The following is a 22,815-nucleotide window of genomic DNA, read 5'->3' as shown; positions in this document are numbered from 1 at the left end:
AGGCCAGCCAAGACAAAAATGCAAAGAGTGAGCTGGGCAGGTGGCTCAGTGGTAGAGTGCTCGCCTAGCTTGCATGAAGCCCTGGGTTCGATCCCTCAGTACCACAAAAGCAGAAAAAAGCTGGAAGTGGCGCTGTGGTTCAAGTGGCTGGCGGGGGAGGGTGGAGTTGTGGGACAGGGCTTGCCGAGCAATTGAGAAGTCCAAGTTCAAACTAAAATACAGTAGTGGATCCAAGTAACGCCATCTTGTCCTCATGGTCATTTTTGTTTGTTTTGGTCCATCGTGGGGCTTGAACTCAGGGCCTGGGCGCTGTCCCTCAGCTCTTCAGCTCAAGGCGGGCGCTCTACCACTTGAGCCACAGCGCCACGTCTGATTTTCTGGTGGTTCATTGGAGATCAGAGTCTCACAGACTCTCCTGCGGGGGCTGGCTTTGAACTGTGATCTCCAGATCTCAGCCTCCTGAGTCGCTGGGATGACAGGTGTGAACCACCTGTACCAGGCTTTTTTGTTTTTTCCTCTGTTATTTAAAAAGTGATTTTCTTTTGCTTTTTGGTTCATTTTGTTTTCCACTTTTTTTTTTAAGACAGGACGTAAAGTACTTAGGCCTTGCTGTGTAACCCAAGTGGGCATCAACTTTTGATCCTCCAGCCGGAGCCTCCAAAATCCTAGGATTTTGAGTACATACTACCATACTACACTTACCTTCCCAGTCTTCAAGAGTAAAAAGGAATTAAGTGCAGAAGTGTGGCACATCATTGAAGGAATAAAGTCTAATTGGACCTCAACATTGTGGCGAAGATCAAGGAGAAGTATAAGACCAGTATTATTGACTATAACTTCAGCCGGAACTAATGTAGTGCTCAAAAGACCCTTCCAGGAAGATAAAAATGAGTGAAGGTTGATCTTCATCAAAGCCCCTCAAGGCTCGTCTAAACCCAATTAAAACAAGTCTTTTAAAAAAGGCTGAACAGAACAATACAAGATTTCACTCAAGGAGGGCACTCTACCCCTTGAGCCACAGCTCCACTTCCGGTTTTCTGGTGGTTCATTGGAGATCAGAGTCTCAGGGCCTTTCCTGCCTGGGCTGGCTTTGAACCGTGATCCTCAGATCTCAGCCTCCTGAGTAGCTGGGATGACAGGCGTGAGCCACCATTCTTAGCCCGGCTAGGAATGTCTCTCTAAAAAATGTCTTGCCGTTTATTCTCTCTGGCTTTGCTAAGATACTTGAAAAGAACACACACACACACACAAAAGATATATAACAAGTTCTACTTTGCAGGAGACTGAGACCCTGCTGTCATTTCTGACTCTGTCCAGTAGGTGGAGACAGAGTAAAGGGGAAGGATGGGTTGGGGTGGGGCTGGGGGAGAACTACATAAACCCAGTGAGTAGATCACGTGGGCGCAGACATTAGCAGTTGCTTCCCAGGAAGACCATCTTTGGTCTAGGATACGATGGAGGATCTTTGTGAAATATGGTTTTGTTTTTCATTTTTAGGTTTTAGTGCCAGAGACGAACTCTAGGGCACTATCCCTGAGCTTTTGTGCTCAAGGCTGGTGCTCTACCATTTGAGCCACAGCTCCACTTCAGCTTTTAGGTGCTTCATTGGAGATAGTCTCATGGACCTTCCTTCTTCGGCTGGCTTCCAACTGTGATCCTCAGATCTCAGCCTGCTGAGTAGCTGGGATGAAAGGCGTGAGCCACAGGTGCCCAACTTTGGATATTTGTCAGTGGTGGGGCTTGAACTCAGGGCCTGGGCGCTGTCCCTCAGTTCTCCAGCTTAAGGCTGGCGCTCTACCACTTTGAGCCACAGCACCACTTACAATTCTCTGGTGGTTTATTGGAGATCAGAGTCTCACCCACTTTCCTGCCCAGGCTGGCTTTGAACCGTGATCCTCAGGATCTCAGCCTCCTGAGTAGCTAAGATTACAGATGTGAGCCACCAATGTCTAACAATTTAATTCTGCTTCAATATAAACTGAATTATTACTCATTGTGTGTGTCATATTTAAATATGTAAATCTTGGCATGTTTTTACACAAATGGATTCTCCTACAAATTGAGGGATGGAACAGAGAATGTACTGAAAAACTGAAGATTAAGCCGGGCGCTGGTGGCTCACGCCTGTAATCCTAGCTACTCAGGAGGCTGAGATCTGACGATCGCGGTTCAAAGCCAGCCCGGGCAGGAAAGACCGTGAGACTCCTATCTCCAATAAACCACCAGAAAACCGGAAGTGGCGCTGTAGCTCAAGTGGTAGAGCACTCGCCTTGAGCTGAAGAGCTGAGGGACAGCGCCCAGGCCCAGAGTTCAAGCCCCATGACCTACCAAAAATTAACAAACAAAAAGTTGTTTGGGAAATACTAACTTGTTAGTAGACTTTTTTTCCTTCGGGCTTTTATCATGCGCTCATATATGGTAACACTGAATCTGGATTTTCCTCATCATCCCCAAGGACGTGTCCAGATATTCAGCTGATTTGATTATATGAGAGCAAAGGACTTTTTTTCTTTTCTTTTGGTGCGGGTCCTAGGGCTGCACCTCTAAACTCCAGGCTGGTGCTCTATCTCTTGAATCACAGCTCCATGGTTGGCATTTTGCTGGTTAACTGGAGATACGAGTCAATGACTTTCCTACCTAGTAGGGCCTTGAACCTTGATCCTCAGATCCCAGCCTCCTGAAAAGCTAGGATGACAGGCGTGAGCCACTGGGGCCCAGCTAAAGCGCCATTCTTGGTCTGCTGGAGAGCATTTCAACATATCCATTGTCTGACCACAGCAGATGACCTCAAACTGTGACCAAACTCTCAATTTAGGGAAGCATTACTATTTTTAGATGATTGCCTAAGGTATATTCAACCCCCTATTTTCTTAGAGCAAGAGTTAATTCTGAGCCAGGCACCCATGGCTCCTGCCTGTCATCCTGAGATCTGAGGATCGTGGTTCAAAGCCAGCCCAGGCAGGAAAGTCCAAGAGACTCTTATCTGCAATGAACCACCACAAAACCGGAAGTGGCGCTATGACTCAAGTGGTAGAGCACCAGCCTGGAGCTGAAGAGCTGAAGGACAGCACCCAGGCCCTGAGTTCAAGCCCCACGACTGACAAAAAAATAAAAAAGTTAATCCTGTTTCCTACAGTTAAGAATCTTTTCACAGTTGCTATTTTTGTGTTGATCCTGGGACTTGAACTCAGGACCTGGGCGCTGTCCCTCAGCTCTTCAGCTCAAGGCGAGCGCTCTACCACTTGAGCTACAGCGCCACTTCCGGTTTTCTGGTGGTTTATTGGAGATAGGAGTCTCACGGTCTTTCCTGCCCGGGCTGGCTTTGAACCGCGATCCTCAGATCTCAGCCTCCTGAGTAGCTAGGATTACAGGCGTGAGCCACCAGCGCCAGACCTTGTTTTTCCTTTTTTTAAATAAGGTTGTTGGGGGAAAAAAATCCAGAGAGCCTACACAGGTAGAACACAGCCATCTAGAATAATCTAGAATAAGGCCATCTAGTATAAGCTTGTGCAGTACTGCTGCTTGAACTCAGGCCCTTTGCCGCAGTGCTGACTAGGTTTAAAGAACTGAGCATCCGATGAACGTAGCATGCTCCACTGTATCAAAATGTATTCTTGGCAACCCAAAGAATTTGATGATGTCAGGGCCCCAGAATCCACACCCTAAAACAGTAACACAAGTGTGGTAACCCTCAATTAATCAGTATCCAGAGACCTTGCAGTCCTGGACCAGTGGCTCACGGCTATAATCCCGGCTGCTTAGGAGGAGGCTGAGTATTATAATAGGAGGATCGTGGTCCAATGGGGGCCTTGGCAGACCGTGGAGACTCCTCCCACTTCAACAAAAGGCTGGGCAAGGTGTGGTGGGCCTGTCACCCTGGCCTTGCTGGGGGGGGATCCTGGGATCATGGGCCGCCTCTCAACAGAAGAGGCTGGGTGCAGAAGCATTCTCCTATCATCCCAGCCATGAGTTCTTTTCTTGGCTGCCTGTTATTTTATGGTTGTATTATCTGTCTTGTCTGCTATCTCAGTATCCGAAAACTGATTGCTGATAACTGAGCTTTTGAGATCTGGTGTTGTTAAACTGCCCAGGCTGGACTCAACTGTGCAGTGTCCCCGCTTTTGCCTCTCCAAAGCCGAGATTACAGGCATGTCCCACCATACCCAGCAGGAGACGGGGCTTTCCCTGCTTCTATCTGCTTCTATCCTAAGGATGTCACTATCTTTTTTTGGGGGGTGGGGTGGGGGGAGGGAGCATCCTAGCGTTTGAACTCTGGGCCTGGGCGCTGTCCCTGAGCTCTTCAGCTCAAGGCAAGTGCTCTACCACTTGAGCCACAGTACCACTTCAGGTTTTCTGGTGGTTTATTGGAGATTAATTGGGTTGGCTTCTAACTGAGATCCTCAGATCTCAGCCTCCTGAGTAGTTAAGATTACAAGTGCAAGCCACCAGCTTCTGGCTATTTTATTCTACTCTAACACCTCTATGCAAATGTATATGCCTTGGGCACTGTAGGTCATTCCTGTAATCCCAGCTGTTTAGGAGCCTGAGATCTGAGGCCTGCAGTGTGACCCCAGGGTCCAAGAAAGTTCCCAAGATTTTTCTCCAATTAGCCAGCAAAAAGCCAGACGTGAGCTGGGTGCTGGTGGCTCACGCCTGTCATCCCAGCTACTCAGGAGGCTGAGATCTGAGGATCGTGATTCAAAGCCAGCCATGGAAGGAAAGTCCGTGAGACTCTGCTCTCCAATAAACCACCAGAAAACTGGAAGTGGTGCTGTGGCTCAAGTGGTAGAGCGCCAGCCTTGAGCAAAAGAACTCAAGGACAGCACCCAAGTCCTGAGTTCAAATCCCAGGACCAAAGGGGAAAAAATAAAGAAATGAAAGAACACAAAGACTCAGAAGCCTTAAAATAAAGCATCACGAGCCACAATGTACAGAACGGACAGTATTTATTAAACAGTGTTCTCGATGCTCAGCACAATACATGTGTGACTCATGGCGTCCTCACCCCCTCGGCTAGTGTGTAAGCACAGTTAGTGCTATTTTCATCAAGAACTCCTCAACGTCCTGCAGCGGCCCCAACAGATCCAAAAGGCCAAGCACCATGAAGGAACGGGAGACTGGGAGCTAAAATAGGACCTTGTCAGAAAGCAGACTTTACACACACACACACACACACCACACACCACACACACACACACACACACACACACACACACACACACACACACACACACACACACAGTAGGACTGGGGAGAGACTACAGGGAGACACACCAGTAGAGTCCTGTGAGGGACAAGAAGAGCCCAATCTAGGAAAAACCAGTGGAACTGAAGTCGCTACGTACCGGGACTAATTCCGGTCTCCACGGGACCGGGTGGGAGCGCCACGGCCCAAAGAACCAGCCGCGCTCAGCTGTGTCGTCGTTTCTATTTCAGAAAGCACCCTGGGCTAAACAGGCTAGAGCTTTCTTGGTCTCTGCTTGGAAAAAAAGCTGACTCAAGTCCGTCTGCATTCATCCTGTCAGGGAGGTGAGCCAAGAACCTTCTGGTGACTTCTAGAACCTGTAGGAGAAAACATGCTCACTTAATCACCGTTCACACGGTCTCCAAGTTGACAGGAAACGGAGAGCAAAGCAGTGAGACTTTAAAGCATTGGAGAAGCCAGGCACCAGGGATTCCGGCCTATCATCCCAGCTACTCAGGAGGCTGAGATCGGAGGATCACAGTTCGAGGCCAGCCTGGGCAGGAAAGCCGTAACTCTGTATCTATAAGACACGATCCTGGAAAACCTAGAAGTGGAGCTGTGGCTCAAGTGGTAGAGTGCTAGCCTTGAGCACAAAGAGGCTCAGGGACAGCGCCCAGGTCCTGAGTTCAAGTCCCAAGACAGGAAAATCATCATCATCATCATCAAAGAAAGAAATCAGACTTACAGCATAATTTCTGCATACATACATCAATGTGCTAACTCAAGCAGAACACCACCACCAACAATACCAAGAATGAGCTGGAAGTTCAATTCAACCTAAGGATTTGTGATCGCACAGAATATAGACCATGAAACCCCAATGCACAAATGCCTGCCAGGGCCCGTCACTCACCAGGGAAAAGTCGGCCTGGCCTCCATGTCTGCTTTATCTGTCTTGGTCTCCTTCCTCTCCCAGGAAAATGCCACAGCAGAAGCCAGAAGGTGGAAGGCGGAAGTCAGCCATCTGAAGGATTTCTCTGCTGCTACTACCTATCAGTTTATTTCTCTGCTGAAGCAGAAGGGCATATAGAGAAAGTTCTCGCTTACTATCCCGATTAAATGGACTCCCTCTTTGACATGTCACATTTGCACATGTGCACCCATGTTTCCATCTTTGCCCCCCCCTACAACCCTCCCCCCAAGTTCCAAAAATCAGGGGGGGGGGGCGTAATCAACCTAGTCAGAGAAAAGCTAAACCATTTGTATGGTGGATGCTCATGCGGAAGAAGGAACCCTTAAAACAAAAAAGCTATGTGCACGCAGGGCGTCATCTTAACTAAAATACACTTCTGTTCAGTTTTAGTCTCGATCCTTCCCTAGCCTTCCATTGGACACATCCATACATCGTCCCGTACACAGGAAGGCCAAAGACCACCCAAAGAACTGTGGGAAGATGCATCAAGACAAGAGAGACTTCTAGAAACTTAAGGGATTAGGTTGTTTACCTGCCTTGTGGTTTCAGTGTTTGGGACTTGCTGAATGCTGATTGCATTAAAACACCAACGCATGCAGTCACCTGCATTTAAAATAGGGGAGCATTTGCATGCCCATAAAGAGCAATGGGTATTTTTTTCTTTCTTTCCTTTTTGGCAAAAGAGTCACAAGTTCATGAAGTCCTTTGAAATTAAAGAAAAAAAGGACTGACCATGAAGACACATTTTTCTAGAGCTATGCACACCCAGACACTGGCGATGCGGAACGAGGACAAATGCACGGCAGCATTCATGCAGCATCCATTATTTCCTGCTGGTTAAAACCCAAGTTTCCACTTCTGTCCCCCCTCACCCCGCTCCCCACCATTTGTTCCGGCCTGCCCTCTTTCAATGGTCGTCCCAACTTGATGTGGAGAAAACTATTCAGAACCTCCTCCCCTCCCCTCCCTTCCCCCCCAAACAAAACAAACATGTCAGGAGATAAAGACAGGGAAATAGCCCTAAAAGCTGCCCCCCTAGTGACAATGCCCAAGGGGATCACTTCTCTGACTCCTCCTTCCCCACCAAGCCCTGCCCCTTGACCTCTGCATAGGGGATGCGCCCTTTGACCTCTGCATAGGGGATGCACCTGAGCAGGAGAAGCTGGTGCTGCAGGCTTGCGCCGTGTTCGATGCTTCTAGAGGCTTCTAGAGGCTTCTGGGACCTGGGGTACAGGGCTGTCTGACTGAGACCTAAAACAACAACAGTTCACCCCCCTGACCCCAAGGTTCCCCAAATCCCACCACCGCAGCCAAGGTGGATGGGCTAGGTGAGCGGCCTCAAAATGGTAACGATGGAAAAGCGGAATGCCAAGCCCGTCATGCTCCAGTGGGGGTACCCCATGCGCACCCACATTCTGCTGAGTCTCACGGGGAGCATCCAGGAGGGATCTGCTGGGCAAACCCCTCTCCTAGCCCAGCCAGCAGCTGGCAAAGTGTCCACCAGCCAACTTCCGCTCACCAGATCTTTGGGGAAAGGCTAGCGCCTCCCCTGGGGTCAGCTGATGCTGTCATCAGACGAATTTGACAATCAGCTCAAACAGCTCCATTCTTTATTAGAAGAAGGAATGGGAGGGGTCCGACGCGCTACAGGGATTCATTCTGCTGCTGTCCCCCCACGATCCTTTATGATCTGTGGGTCACCACTGTCTCTCACTAAGGTTTTCTCCTAAGTGAATCTATACATATAGAAATACAACATATAGATGTAAGCAGAACCTTGTTAACAATCTCTAGTTTTCCATACCTGTCCATTCCTAATTGATGTCTCTCTACTGTGAGCTCATTGCGTGTGCCAAACACCAACCCCTGGAAAAAGCTTCAGCCAGAGTCACACCACAGGAGAAATAAACAGACCCCCCCAACAAAAAGAAAGCCAAAAAGAAAGAAAAAGTCACCCTTGGTCAATACTTCCGTATCTACAGCCAAGCAAGGAAACATGGAAGCCAGGGATAGGGTTCCAAACAAACAAAATCCACCCCCCCCAAGATCTGATTTTCAATCCCAATCAATTCCAATTGCATCTCCCCCCACCACCCCAAAAGCTCTTTGGGAATCCGATTATTTGCAAGGCATACTTAATCAACCATCTTTTTTGTTTGTTTGTTTCCCCCAAGTAAGAAGTAGGCCAACCCGTGGTTGACGTTAAAGCGCAGATAAGCAAACTTGAGAAAATAAAGCAAAACGTTAGGCAGTGGTGGAAGAGAAAGAGCTAGAATGAAATTACCTGTCGGCGGGCAGGGCTGGGCTGGGCTGGGCCTGGTCCAAATCGTAGAATGATCACTCATTAGGTAGCTGCCATATTGAGGGGTGAGGGACTTAGCGGGGTACTGACCCCCAAAAGCTCTCATTACTTCTCTCTCTCATCATCATCATCAGGAAAGGGGAAGAAGAAGAAGAAGGGAAGTTTTTTTTTCTCTGGGTAATGTTTGGTTTGTTTGTATTTGGTTTTTTGAGGTTTTTTTTTTTGGGGGGGGGGGGTTTGGCTCCTGAAAAGGCTGGCAAAGAACAGTAACAGTACACATCGTTAGAAGAATATTCTTTTTAGAAAACAGGTCTAAAAAATAAATTGCAAAACATATAAGGAAGTTTTAAAGTCAAACTTTCATTAAGATAGAAAAAAAAATGTCACTAGAGTTAAGACAGCCAACCCCACATGGCATGGTTTTTGGTGTTTTTTTTTTTTTAAATGGCACTGGGAAGAAAGCAAATAAAATACCACACACAAACAATAATAATAATAATAATAAATAAATAAATCCAAATGAAAGTAAACCATTTCCAATGAAACCTGGAAGACTAGAAGATTCCAACAGCAGATTTCTGTCCACTACTGAAACATTCTAAACTCCAAGCTCTTCAGGCACCTAAATTAGAGGCTAAGCAAAACTGTTGCTTTAAAAAAACAAAAAAACAACAGAAAAACAAAAAAGAAAAAAGAAAGCGGTGAACCTGGCGATCCATCCTGCAGTATATTACATTTTAAAAAAATCCTAGTATAACAGAAACAACATTTTAAATAAAAGTCAACAAACAAACAAACACAGTAGCAGCAGCGGTTACCTGTCTACACACCTACATTTTCTTAGAAGGGAATTGTGTCTCATCAGCCAAATAGCCCACAAACCTTCTTAAAACAAAACAAAACAAACAAACAAAAAAAACACGTGTGCCAGGAGAAAACAGGACACAGGGTTGATAGTACAATGTCTGTAACACCCATTCCCCCCAGCCCCAAATAAGGGGTTCAACTGAATGAAGAGAATTGGTTTTTCCATGGCTCCGATCTTGAGGAAAAAGAAGACGATGCTCAAAGTCCGTGGGGTTTCTCAATGCTGTCGCTCGTGTCCTTCACATAGTCTGATAACACGCAGGATGACAGCCAGCGATAAATATCCCAGGGTGGTTTTCTTAGGATAGCACACACACAGAAAGATCTCAAAAGTTCATTGGAGAAAAACCAGGAGGAATGGGCCAATGAATGAAGAGCACCCCCAAAAGATAAAAGACTATTAAAAATGGGAAGTTCCAAGGGATAGAGAGATTCAAAGTCCAGTTTTTATCATGGGGGAACATAAAAGCAGTATCCGAAAGACTTACTGTAAAAAATACAATTTATCCATACAACTTTGAACAGATACGAACACGTTTACAGTTCAGTCAGCTTTTGGAATCATTATTACACACGTTTGATTAAAAGGGGGAAAAAGAAAACCAAAACACTGTATCTCATAATTGTCCCAAAGATCATACAAGTGGTTAAAACAATGAGAAAGAGCAATTCACACCAAAAAAAAGGATTCCTTAAGTATCTGCTGGGTTTCCTTTTTGAGTTCTTTCACAAAGATCTGTTCTTTACCTTAATTTGAGAGAATTCAAAAAGATCACCCTGCTAAAATGACCCTTCCTGCCTTTGTAAAAGTTCCCCAAGAGGCTGCTGGCTATGTTGGAATATAGTGCCCAGAAAATATGAACAGTGAGAGAAAGTACAGTGAAATATGTCTGCTTCCGTCTGCTTAACTTGGTAGAAGGGCAAACAGGGACAGAGCTACATTTCTCCTGGACCCCTTCCCCCACCAACACAAGATAAAGAGGTTTTTCTATTTGTTGTGCTTTTCAATGTATGAACCTATATGGAGAGACCGTGTTCTATCTCTGGTGGGTCCTATTTAATGTGTGGGTCGTAGGAGGTAGCCACCACCAAGATGATGGGATTAACCGGTTCTTCATTGATTTCTCTACACCAAATAGTATGTATCCACCAAGAGATGAATGTCTGGGAAAAGTACCAAAGTATTTCCTTCTGGTAATGGTCAGAAGTACTTGGTCCTGAAAAAGGCTATTTCTTTCAGATGGGATCACTCTCCCCTTTTAAAAGGTGTCTGGAGTGCCTTTCTTCTGCAGTGAAATGAGAACAGCTCACAAATTACTATGCTATTTGTCAACGATCAACCTTTCACTCAATTTTAATAGTATTTAATTCTACGGGGAAAGAGGAGGGGGGGTGGGGAAACCACGTTTTTGTTTATTACATCCTTTTGGAAAATGGGGCAAAAACTATACAATGAAGCATGATCAAACCTCTGTGAGAGCTGGTTAATACTGATCTTTTATTATTGTCTCTCTAGCAGTGTCCGAAATTACGTGTGCGGTCCGTCTGGAGGAAAAGGAGTCGTGGGAAGGCTAGAAGGCAGCGGCCAACTCGCTGCTGTCATGTAAAAACTGAGTGACGTTGCTCTGTCGATGGCCACTTCGACCCTCGGGTGCCCACCACAGGAGAGGGGGAATAGGGGGAGGCGGGGGGGGGGGTGTACTGTGGCCAGGGTTCGAAAGACTCATATTGTAGGCAGGTTTGGGGCTTTTGAAGAGACTAGGAAGATTGGTCAACATCGAAGGCTGAAGGCCGGGGAAATTTCCCAGGGAAAAAACATCACGCCCACCCGCCCCCACAACCCTTCCCCCCCCCCCCCCCCGCCCCCAAGGCCTATGTGTAAAAAGAGAAAATGCATAGCCATAGCACTGAAGGAAAGCACAGAGCCTTGAAGAAATCGTTGACAGTCTAGAACAATCCAGAACAGTCTAGAACAATCTAGAACAGTCTAGAACAATCCAGAACAGTCTAGAACAGTCTAGAAGCAAAGGGGGGAACCAAACCACGTATACATACACGCACACGCGCACACACACACACACACACGCACACACACACACGCACGTGCACACAAAGGCCTAAGAAGCAGTTCCGTTGTCTTTAGGTGAGAATCTCTACCCCGCTGAAGAGTCTAAGTCGCTAAAAACAACCCCTTTTTCGAAATTAAAAGAGAAAAACTGTGTTGCCCATCATGCTCCATTCTCTAGGATCTATCCTTCCAGTTGGGCTGGGGTAACGAAGAAAGCAAGAACACAGCCACACGTGCGTGCATCCACGGAACGTGAGCACCGCAGCTGTCCGTGTACCTCGGGCAGCAGAAGCGCCATCCTGAAGAACCCAACAAGCCTTCTGGACCTCTTAAGAATACTTCCTCTCGTCCTCATCTTTTAAATGTCCAACCCACCACACAAGAAAAAGAACCGACCGACCACACAAATAAATCAAGGGAGAGGCAAACTTTGCCAGGGACAGTTCTGATCAGTATCGGGTCATCAGCAAGAGCAGCTCGCTCGCTTCGCTTTGGCCGTGGTTGGAGAGACAGGTGTGGAACAGGGAAATGTTAAGACTTGCATGTATTAAAACAGCAAAGCAATGCAAAAGCAACATTAACAGAGCGGATCTTTCCAGAAAAAAAAAAAAAAGACTAAAACACTGAACAAATACAAGCCAATGCACGTCCTAGCGACTAGTGGGACTTTATCTACAGGTTACTTCTGCTACACCAGACATTGCAATACTGTTCACACCCGCTTCTGTACCATGCAATCATGCCGATTCGGTCATGGACAAACTTTATTGGTGAGAATCACGCAGTCCCTCCCACCCGAATTAAGGGGTGGGGGCGGGGAACCAAAGACAAAAAAAAAACAAAAACAAAAACAAAAACAAAACACACACACGCACACACAAAAAATGAGAAACTCCAATAGAAGAGCCCCTGGAGATGGAATCAACAATGAGCCAAGGCTGCTAGTGGACCAACAGGGAAAATGGCAGATTGTGGCATCTGCCTGGGCAAAATGCTGGTAATTTAGGCAGCTTAAGTCTCCACCTGCTGTCTATATAGACATCAGGCCCAGAAAGTTATGGCTAGGAGATATTTTGGCCCAAACCAAACAGTTGGGGGGTTTTGGGGTGGTGGTGGTGGTGATTTGTTGTGGTTGTATAAAAAAATAAACAACAGCAAGGACTCAGGTGAGTCCTTGTTGGACTGGTCCCACAGCAGGGGCCTGGGGCAGAATTTTCCAGGTTGGCTCTTAGGGCCCCCATCTCGCTAGCCAGACCCCACCCTGCTGCCTCTCCCTACAGCAGAGGCTGCGCAAGAAAAGACCAAAGTCAATGCTTCTCCTCTCGCTACTCATGTTCTCTTCTCCTGAGCGTCCTACATGAACAGCATTGCAAGTTGGTTTTTTTTAAAAAAAAAAAAAAGGAAAGAAAAGAAAAAGTGGGGGGGAGGAGGGGGGAGAAATAATAATAATAATAATAATAAGGAAAAGAAAAGGGAGGGGAGGAGGGGGAGGGACCAAAAAATAAACGGGGGGGGGGGGGGGGCGAGCGTGGCCGGGCGATTGGGTCACTCGACCAGGAGTTTGATCTCATTGGCTAGCAGCTGGTTCATGTTGAACAGGCCCCCGGGCAGCTGGCCCAGCGGCTCGCGCTCCGTGCTGCTCTCGGGGTCGCTGTCGACCGAGCTGGAGCTGGAGCAGGCGCTCATGTGGTCGCCCGCCGCCCCGGCCGCGGGCCCCAGCTCGGGCTCGCTCGTCTCGCTGGCCGTGGACACGACGGACAGCAGCGACATGCGGCGGGTGAGGCGGCCCGAGGGCAGGAGGGAGGCGGCGTAGTCCGCTATGGTGCCAGCTACGTCTAGATTGCAGGCCTTGTCGAAGGCCATGAAACCTACGTTGGCGTTGGCCTCGCACACGCAGAAGGAGCCGTCGTCCTTCATGAGCAGGTCGATGCCGCACACGTCCATGCCCAGGATGTTGGACACCTGGACGGCCAGCTGCTTGCCCTGCTCGCTGAGGGTGCACATCATGCCCACGCCACCTGCGCGACACAAAGGGGGGACAGGGGGGTCATCGGCGGGCGCCCTGCCACCGGGGCCCCAGCGCGCTTCCCGCTCGCTGAGATCGGGCCTCCCACCGCGATCCTCCGACCTCGGCCTCCTGGGCAGCTGGGAGGACAGGCGGCGGCCACCCGGGGCTCGCTGGGGCTCGCTCTGGACAAGGCTGGGACTCGAACCCGCGGGGCCTCCGCACATCCCGGGCGAGGGGCCACCCACGGGCTGCACCACCACCCCTCCCTCGCTGACCGCCGTGCCCGGGGGGTGGCGGGCCTGAAGCGGCCACCAGGAATACACCCACGCGGGATTTCACGGCGCTGCACAGACGCAGGGGGTTTGGTTAGGTTTCATTCTCTCTCTTTTTTTCTGAATGAAATGAGGGCCTTCAAGCTTGGCACCTGGGGCTCCCCCGCCTGTCATCCCAGCCACTCCGGAGGCTGAGATCGGAGGATCACGGTTCAAGGCCAGCCCAGGCAGGAAAGTCCGTGAGGCTCTGATCTCCCATGAACCACCAGAAAACCAGAAGTGGAGCCGTGGCTCAAGTGGTAGAGCACCCGCCTTGAACAAAAGCAGCTCGGGGAACAGCACCAAGGCCCAGAGTTCAAGCCCCACAACCAACAAAAAACCCCACCACCACCACCAAAAAAGCAATGTATAAAGCATGAGTTAGATTAGGGCACTAAGAAATTAGGACTAGGAAAATTCCAGAGCAAGCAAGCGGGGGGGGGGGGGGGGGGGGGGGGGGGGGGACAGGCAGGCAGGCAGACAGACAGACAGACAGACAGACAGACAGACAGCACACGAGCTCTCATTCTCATTCGCCTTGTCTGCTCCACCGACTATATGGATCAGGCCACAGCTTGAATGGACTCAAATTAACAGGGTGTCTCTAGCCAGGCGCTAGTGGTGGCTCACGCCTGTAATCCTAGCTACTCAGGAGGCGGAGATCTGAGGATCTGGGTTCAAGGTCAGCCAAGGCAGACAAATTGCTAAGACTCTTATCTCTAACTTGCCAGCAAAATGCTGGAAGTAGAGGTGTGGCTCAAGTGGTAGAGCGCCAGCCTTAAGCTAAAAAGCAATCACGAGGCCCTGAGTTCAAGAAGACCTGTGGCTATACGCGAGCCCGGTGGGGGACAAGGTGCACAAACACTCGCGCCGCGTTTTACCTAGTGAGCAGTTGCTCTGCATGCGCCCGTCGGTGGAGCAGCGTAACATGGTGCCAACCACGCGCCCGCCGACCACGATGACCCGGACATCTCTCCCGTGAGACTCCTGGACATACTTCTGGAACAGGTACGGCGCTTCGTGGCGAATAAGATGGCTCAGATCGGCCAAATGATGCTTATCTCGTGCCAAGAAAACAGCTTTGCCTGTGATCGAAAGATCCAAAGTAAAGCTGCATATATTACATGGGTGTATTTGATCTATAGCACAATACAGCAGCAGTACATATACCCATTTACTACATAGTACATACAGTGTATGTACCTATGATATACACATGCAGATATGCACTTATATCACATATACTATATTATAACATGTACATACATAATATGAATATATAATACATATGCACGCCATCAAACCATGAACAGCTGAGTATGTGTGCTTGCTTGTAGACATGTATATGCGTATATGCAAACACATGTGTACATGTATGCGTGTACATGTATATGTAAACATACATGATTTTTTTTTTGGCCAGTCCTGAGGCTTGAACTTAGGGCCTGGACACTGTCCCTGAACTTCTTCTTCTTTCCCCTCAGTCCTGGGGCCTGAACTCTGGGCCTGGGCACCTCAACTCTTCAGCTCAAGGCTAGCGCTCTACCACTTGAGCCACAGCGCCACTTCGGGCTTTTTCTGCATATGTGGTACTGAGGAATCGAACTCAGGGCCTCATGCATGCAAGGCAAGTACTATACCACTGAGCCACCTGCCCAGCTCCAGTCCCTGAGCTTCTTTTGCTCAAGGCTAGCACTCTACCACTTAAGCTACAGCGCCACTCCTGGCTTTTTATGCATAAGTGGTTCTGAGGAATCGAACCCAGGGCTTCCTGCATGTTAGACAAGTGCTCTACCACGAAGCCACATTCCCAGCCCCTGTAAGTACATATGTAAATGTTGATGTATAGATCCGTTGCTTATACCACATTACTTTCGTTAAGATTAAGCAAGGACCTGGGAAGGTGAGCAGAGAGCTCAAGGAAAAGCACCCCAGCCCTGAGTTCAAGCCCCAGGACTGGGAAAAAGAAAAAAATAAAAGAGTAAGTGAAATAGTCCCATACAAACCATGTATGAAGACCAAGTTAAGAATCTTCTATTGCATTCCCTCGTTCTCAAGCTCCTAGAATTCACCTTGGTCTCTTTCGTAAGGTCTAGGCTAGCTGAGGATGCTTGGTTCTAAGTAGGGCTGGTAAAATCTCTGGCCACAGCTGGGGCTGGGGCTCAGTGGTAGAGCGCTCGCCCAGCACGCATGAAGCCCTGGGTTCGATTCCTCACTACCATGTAAACAGCAAAAGGCAGAAGTGGCGCTGTGGCTCAAGTGGTAGAGCACTAGCCTTGAGCAAAAGAATCAGGGACAGCGCCCCAGGACTGGCAAAAAAAAAAAAAAACCCCTCTGGGCTCATCTCTGAGCAGAGATCGCAGGTGGCCATACTGAACTTCTTATGGTAACCTTCTAGAAGCTGCACGGTCCCCGGCAGGCCAACCTTTAGAATGACTGTGCCGACAGCTGCTACGCACCTCTGTGGCCTCGTGTGTTCTTCACCACCATGGGGAACTCCAGCACCTCCGCCTCGTCGATCATTTTGGCGAAGTTTTCATGGCCGCCTGGAATGAGCAAAGAGTAAAATGTGAGCGAGAAAGGCAGAGGCCAAGGGCTTCAGGGCTACTGTAAGCTCCGCTCCTGGATGGCCAGCAGGCTCCACCCCTCCAGCAGGCTCCACCCCTCCAGCAGACTCCACCCCTCCAGCAGACTCCACCCTCCCCCAGCAGGCTCCGCCCTCCTCCAGCAGACTCCACCCTCCTCCAGCAGACTCCACCCCCTCCAGCAGACTCCACCCTCCTCCAGCAGACTCCACCCTCCTCCAGCAGACTCCACCCCCTCCAGCAGACTCCACCCCTCCAGCAGACTCCACCCCCTCCAGCAGACTCCACCCCCTCCAGCAGACTCCACCTCCTCCAGCAGACTCCACCCCCTCCAGCAGACTCCACCCCCTCCAGCAGACTCCACCCCCTCCAGCAGACTCCACCCCCTCCAGCAGACTCCACCTCCTCCAGCAGACTCCACCCCCTCCAGCAGACTCCACCTCCTCCAGCAGACTCCACCTCCTCCAGCAGACTCCACCCCCCTCGCAGCAAAGTCTCCGCCCAGGACCTGCATTACCTAGGCAACTGGCACACCTGGAAGAGGTCACATCTGCATCCGCGGAGGTCACATCTGAATTTGATGTGGCCACACCTTTCTCCGCCCAGACCCTAAATAAGGCCTAGTCCAGGCCCAGACTCTCTCTCTCTGCTCTTTTCTAGCTCTTTCCTCTCTCTTTCCCAGCTCTCTCTCTTTCCCAGGCCTTTTGCAGCCGCGTGGAGTGCCAACCTGGCCTGGTCCCAGCGGGTCTACTGAATAAACCTCCCCCTTCCCTGAACACCACGTGCGTGGCGCAGGTCTTACTTGGCTACCTCTTTTGAAAAACCTAACAGCTACACTGTATTTTTCTGGGAGAAAACCAATATGAATCGATAAACATAAACAACGAATATGCATTGAAGGTCGATCCAGTTAAAACATCCATTTTTTTTCCCCCCTTAAGAGTCTGGACTGTCTAGAGCCTCTCTGTGCTCCAGGCTGGCACTCTACCAATTTGAGCCACAGCTCCACTTCTGGCGCTCTGATAGTCAATTGGAAATAAGTCTCAGGGGGCTGGGCAGGTGGCTCAGTGGTAGAGTGCTCGCCTTGCATACATGAAGCCCTGAGTTCGATTCCTCAGTACCACATATACAGAAAAAGCCTGAAGTGGCGCTGTGGCTCAAGTGGTAGAGTGCTAGCCTTGAGCACAGAGAAGCTCAGGGACAGCACCCAGGCCCTGAGTTCAAGCCCCCAGACTGACCAAAAAAAAAAAAAAAGTCTCATGGACTTTCTTGCTGGGACTGGCTTTGAACCCTGATCCTCAGATGTCAGCCTTGTATATAGCTAGGAAGCCAGGCAAGGTTTAAACACTGAGTTCTGCATTCTGCCTGACATTTGGCTTGCCTCCCAGCCCAGGAGTAGATGATAAGAAGCAATCTTAGGCCAAGTGGATTCTAATTTGTAAAAAATAAATAAATTTTAACTCAATGCAATGATAAAGGAAAAACTAAGCCAGGAAAAGGTTCATGACGTTACTGCAAATTCTGAGAAATCAAGATGACCAACACCCCAAACTACAATCCATCAACATCCGAGTGAAGAGGACTGTTTTGGGGTTTTTTTTTTTATGGGTCTGGTCGTGGGGCCTGAACTCTGGGCCTGGGCGCTGTCCCTCAGCTCTTCAGCTCAAAGCTGGCGCTCTACCCCTTGAGCCACAGCGCCACTTCCGGCTTTTTTTTTCTGCTTATGTGGTGCTGAGGAATCGAACCCAGGGCCTCATGCACGTACCATTGGGGTGGGGAGAGGGGAAAGCGACCCTTTTGAAATGTCCTTACGAGAAGAGGACAGAGACTTCTTTTTAAAGCTTCATTAAACCTCCAGCCATGGACCTGGACATTTATTTTCAAGAAATACCTTAGTTGAAGACTCAAACTTGGTATAGACCTTCCCTACCTAGAAGAACTGGAAAGGCAGGAAGTAGATTAGCATAACACTGTTTATGCCGGCCTGGACTTATCTATGACCGGGAAGCCAGTAAATGAGCACTGGGTGCTTTCTGAGCAAGTTAGTACCCAAGGGGAATGCTGATCACCACATTGCCAGTGAGTTATTAATGCACAGTAGACTGACCTTTTTTTTTTGGGGGGGGGGAGGAAAAGATCTTTTATCTTTTTAAAAGATTAGTCATTTTCTTTAAAAACAACTCAAAAAAAGGGATTATGAAATGAAGGGATTATGAAAATACTAACAGAAGTACCAAATTCTGTCATCTTGGACCTCAAACCAAAGGTCTGTGGGGCAAGGGCTGGGACTACAGGTGTGCGCCACCATACCCCACGGGATCATCTCGTCCAGCGGTCTCCCCTTGTGTGCGATCTTACCGTAGGAGAAGGTGTCTGGTAAAGGAACGCCGTGGCCGGCCAGCTCCTGAAACGTCCAGAACTTGTTCACACAGTTGAGGATGGCCTGGGGGCGGTTCATCAGGCGGCAGCCCATTTTCTCCAGGTGGCGCAGGACGGTGATGTCACTGTCGCTCTGCACCCAGGGTGTGGGGACCCTCACGACCACCACCTGCGGGTACGCAGAGATGAGCTCTCCATTGATCCGCACGCCTGAAACACACCGGCGGGAAGCGAAACCATTACGAGGGCACACGCAGCAACAGTCACCGAGCCGGGCGCTGTGGCTCCCGCCTGTCGTCCCGGCTACGCGGGAGGCTGAGATGGGAGGATCGTGGTTCAAAGGCCATAAACTTGATTTCCAATGAAGGATCTCCAATAAACTAGCCAGACCCCACGTTCAACCCTCACGATCTAATACGTCACAGTTTATGCGGATGTAATGATTTCCACACAGCTATCTGTTCAGTTATTACGAGAAAAAGCTGAGAACGGGTGTCCACAGATATATAAAATGTGGGAAAGGATAAATATCCTCATTTCTTCGGATGCTACCTGGGGAGGGAAGAAAGCAGAATAAGGAGCTGCAGGATGTCTGTGTATTTCTAAATATGTTTCTCCTAATGAGCTCATTTGATCTTATAGTGCAGGTTTTTGTTTTTGTTTTGAAGGAGTTCCTCCAGCTTCTATCCGACCTCATTCTAGTTAGGAAAATGTCAAGGAATACAAGACCAAGATGTTGCTACTCCCCACCCCCCCCCCCCCGTTTCCATTTTTTAAAATATGTGTTTCTTTCAAACACTCATATTCAAATTTCAACATTGTTTATTCACATTCCATCTATCTCCTTCCATAGTTAGTGCCACCAGCATGCACTTTTCCTGTCATTTATGTGCAAAAAGAAGTACTTTGTTGTTGGTGGTGGTTGTAGGACTTGAACTCTGAGCCTGGACACTGTTCCCTGAGCTCTTTAGCTCAAGGCTAGTGCTCTACCACTTGATTCACAGCGCCACTTCTGGTTTTCTGGTGGTTCAGTGGAGATAAGAGTCTCATGGACTTTCCAGGCTTCGAACCCTGATCCTCAGATCTCAGCTTCCTGAGTAGTAGGATTATAGGAACAAGCCACCAGTGTCCGGCTAAAAAGAAGCCTTTTTGAGACAAATGATAATCCCACAAGATTCTAAAGGTACAAAAAAAAAAAAAAAAAGAGTAGAATGAGGAGAGGGACACTTGTAAAACCGCCACATTAGTTCACTTTGTTGAGAGATAATGAAAGCTAAACTAGCCTGCTGAAATTAAACAGAACCAAACAATCTTGAACCAAAATGAACATATTCTTTCTCGGGCTATGAGTTCAAGTTGGACAAGAGGTAGAATAAGGGATCGACAGTAGTCACGTTGAAGACTAGTAGATTTACAAACACACTGGACGGTAAAAGACAAAAAACCAGAGACATGATCAATTACCCAGGTCTCTAGCCATGCACATGGTGAGCTCAAAGGAGGATATTCTTAGGAGAGGATCATAAAGGCTCAATATCCACATGCAATACGTTGCTATAATATTTATCAAGGTACACTCCAAGGAATGGAAACAAAAGAGGTTTTTTTTTCTTTGTTGCTGTTTTTTTTTTTTTGTTTCTTTACCTTTTGTCTTATTTGTACGTTTAGTTGCCTTTGGGATGGCGGGGGGGGGGGGGGGGCCCGCACAGAAAAGGAGGGAAAGGGTGAATGAATGCAGCAGGGGTAATCACTAGACACTACGCTGAAAATGAACTCCACAACCTGTGGTTGGGGATGGCAGGGAAAAAGGGGAGGGGGGACACTGTTCAAAATGAAATGTACTTATTACCTGACTTATATATATCACTGTGAGCCCTCTGTACATGACCTTTACAGTAACAATAACCTATGCATGCATATATATACATTATATAGATATATTTATATTTATATTTATAGGTCTGTTGTAAGCTGGTGCTGGTGGCTTGTAATCCTAGCTACTCGGGAGGCTGAGATCTGAGGATCCTGGTTCAAAGCCTGCCTGGACAGGAAAGGCCAGGAGACTCGTATCTCCAATCAACCACCTAAATACAGGAAGTGGAACTATGGCTCAAAGTGGTAGAGGGCAAAAGAACACAGGGACAGTGCCCAGTCTCTGAGTTCAAGCACTACGACTGATTTTTTAAAAAGTCTATAGTAGTCACAGAAAAGCCCAGAAAACTGCTCTATTACTTGACAATGATTTCTTCTACCTTCTCCCCAAAACTGGCATTTGCCACACAGAAAAATAAAATCAAGTCGGAAGGAAGGAAGGAAGGAAGGAAGGAAGGAAGGAAGGAAGGAAGGAAGGCAGGCAGGCAGGCAGGCAGGCAGGCAGGCAGGCAGGCAGGCAGGCAGGCAGGCCGCAAGCAAGCAAGCAAGCAAGCAAGCAAGCAAGCAAGCAAGCAAGCAGCCAGATACCAGTGGCTGCTGCCTGCGACCCAAGCTACTCAGAAGACTTGAGATCTGAGGATGGAGATCCAAAGCCAGCCCAGGCAGGATGTTGGTGAGGCTCGTATTGCCAATGAACCACCAAAAAGCCAGAAGCGGAATTGTGGCTTTAAATGGTAGAGCACTAGCCTTGAACAAAAAGTGCCCAGGCCCTAAACTCAAGACACACACACACACACACACGCACACACACACACACACGCACACACACAGCATCTCCACCAGCACAGCAGGCGCATGGAACAAGGATCTGCCTCCCATGTGTAACACGTATTACAGGGTCTCTCGTGGTTTTGAAAACAGTGAAAATAGAGATCTGTGCTACCAAGAGGGAGATAAATCTCAAAAGTGACATAAAACTTTTCAAACTCCTTATGATGGGTGACTAAGAAGAACTCGTACGCTAACTACAAAGCCACAAAGAGCAAGACGAGTGTAAGGAAGTGCTGATCATGTGAAAGCCTGACTTGCTCATTTGTGTGCCTGCTCCTTAACCAGATGTATTTCATTTCCTAACGCCGTGAGTGACGGTTTGCTTTTGCAATTTCTGAATATGTTTTGAGTCTTATCTAAGCACAGGCAAAAGAAATTTTTATCTCAGAAGGGATGCATATGTGCTATCTGGGGAATGAGAAAGCCAAAAAAATTCCCTTCTTTCCCATCAGTCCTAGAGAGAACAAAGGGAGACAGCAAACCCCTCATTACTGCCCAGCTCTGCCACGTTGCAATTTAAAGAGGGGAGAAGGCCGGGCGCTGGTGGCTCACGCCTGTAATCCCAGCTACTCAGGAGGCTGGGATCTGAGGATCATGGTTCAAAGCCAGCCTGGGCAAGAAAGTCTGTGAGACTCTGATCTCCAGTGAACCACCAGAAAACCCGAAGTGGCTCAAGTGGTAGAGCGCTCGCCTTGAGCTGAAGACCACAGGGACAGCGCCCAGGCCCAGAGTTCAAGCCCCACAACCAACAACAACAACAACAATAATAATAATAAAATAAATGAAAGAAAGAGAGACAGACAGACAGGAAGGAAGGGAGGGAGGGAAGGAGGGGGAGAGAGAGAGAGAGAGAAAGAGAGAAAGAGAGAGAGAAAGACCCCCACAGAAAGCACACAAACAGGCAATAGCATTGTGGCCTTTGTTTCCCAACCATCTTTCATTCAATATAATGATTAACTGGTTCTTTTCCAAAACCTACAGAATCTAGGGGCGGGAAATGTGGCTCAGTGGTACAGTGCTTGCCTAGCATGCATGAGGTCCTGGGTTCAATTCCTCAGTACCACATCGGCAAAAAATATACATATAATTAATAATAATAACAGCAACAATAACACAGGGACAGTGCCCAGGCCCTGAGTTCAAGACCCACAACTAACAAAAAAAAAAATTGCACTAGGTACCAGTTAGTAGCTCCCGCCTGGAATCCCAGCTCCTCAGGAGGCTGAGATCTGAGGATCGTGGTTCAAAGCCAGCCAGGGCAGGAAAAGTGTCTGTGAGACACTATTCTCCAAAACACCAAAAAACTGCAAGTGTAGCTATGGTTTCAAGAGGTTTAGTTCTAGCCTTGAGCGCAAAAGCTCAGGGACCGTGGCCAGGCCATGAGTTCAAGTCCCAGGAACAGCACAAAAACAACAACAACAAAAACAAAAACCG

General features: G+C 48.4%; 1 protein-coding gene across 6 annotated transcripts in view; it reads right to left on the bottom strand.

Moving 5' to 3' along the window:
* Positions 1–4,952: 4,952 nt before the first annotated feature.
* LOC138835348 (beta-citrylglutamate synthase B) overlaps positions 4,953–22,815 on the bottom strand; it is a 45,869-nt gene continuing 28,006 nt past the window's right edge. For 2 of the 6 annotated variants that reach the window (XM_070033943.1, XM_070033942.1), the window contains exons 3-6: positions 18,658–18,888; positions 16,174–16,260; positions 14,596–14,799; positions 12,142–13,413 (exon numbers count right to left, since the gene is read on the bottom strand). In XM_070033943.1, the coding sequence (XP_069890044.1) occupies positions 12,941–13,413; positions 14,596–14,799; positions 16,174–16,260; positions 18,658–18,888 (995 nt within the window). In that variant the 3' untranslated portion in view covers positions 12,142–12,940. Of the gene's footprint in view, positions 5,563–6,098; positions 6,255–12,141; positions 13,414–14,595; positions 14,800–16,173; positions 16,261–18,657; positions 18,889–22,815 lie in introns of those variants that run through there. The other 4 variants (XR_011374558.1, XM_070033945.1, XM_070033946.1 and 1 more) reach the window with 4 other exon arrangements.

Source organism: Dipodomys merriami, unplaced genomic scaffold (assembly GCF_024711535.1).
Source record: "Dipodomys merriami isolate MVZ:Mamm:240054 unplaced genomic scaffold, mDipMer1.0.p SCAF_233, whole genome shotgun sequence".
NCBI classification, from domain to species: domain Eukaryota; kingdom Metazoa; phylum Chordata; class Mammalia; order Rodentia; family Heteromyidae; genus Dipodomys; species Dipodomys merriami.
The sequence above is the reverse complement of the archived record's forward strand: the minus strand, read 5'-3'. Positions and strand labels throughout refer to the sequence as shown.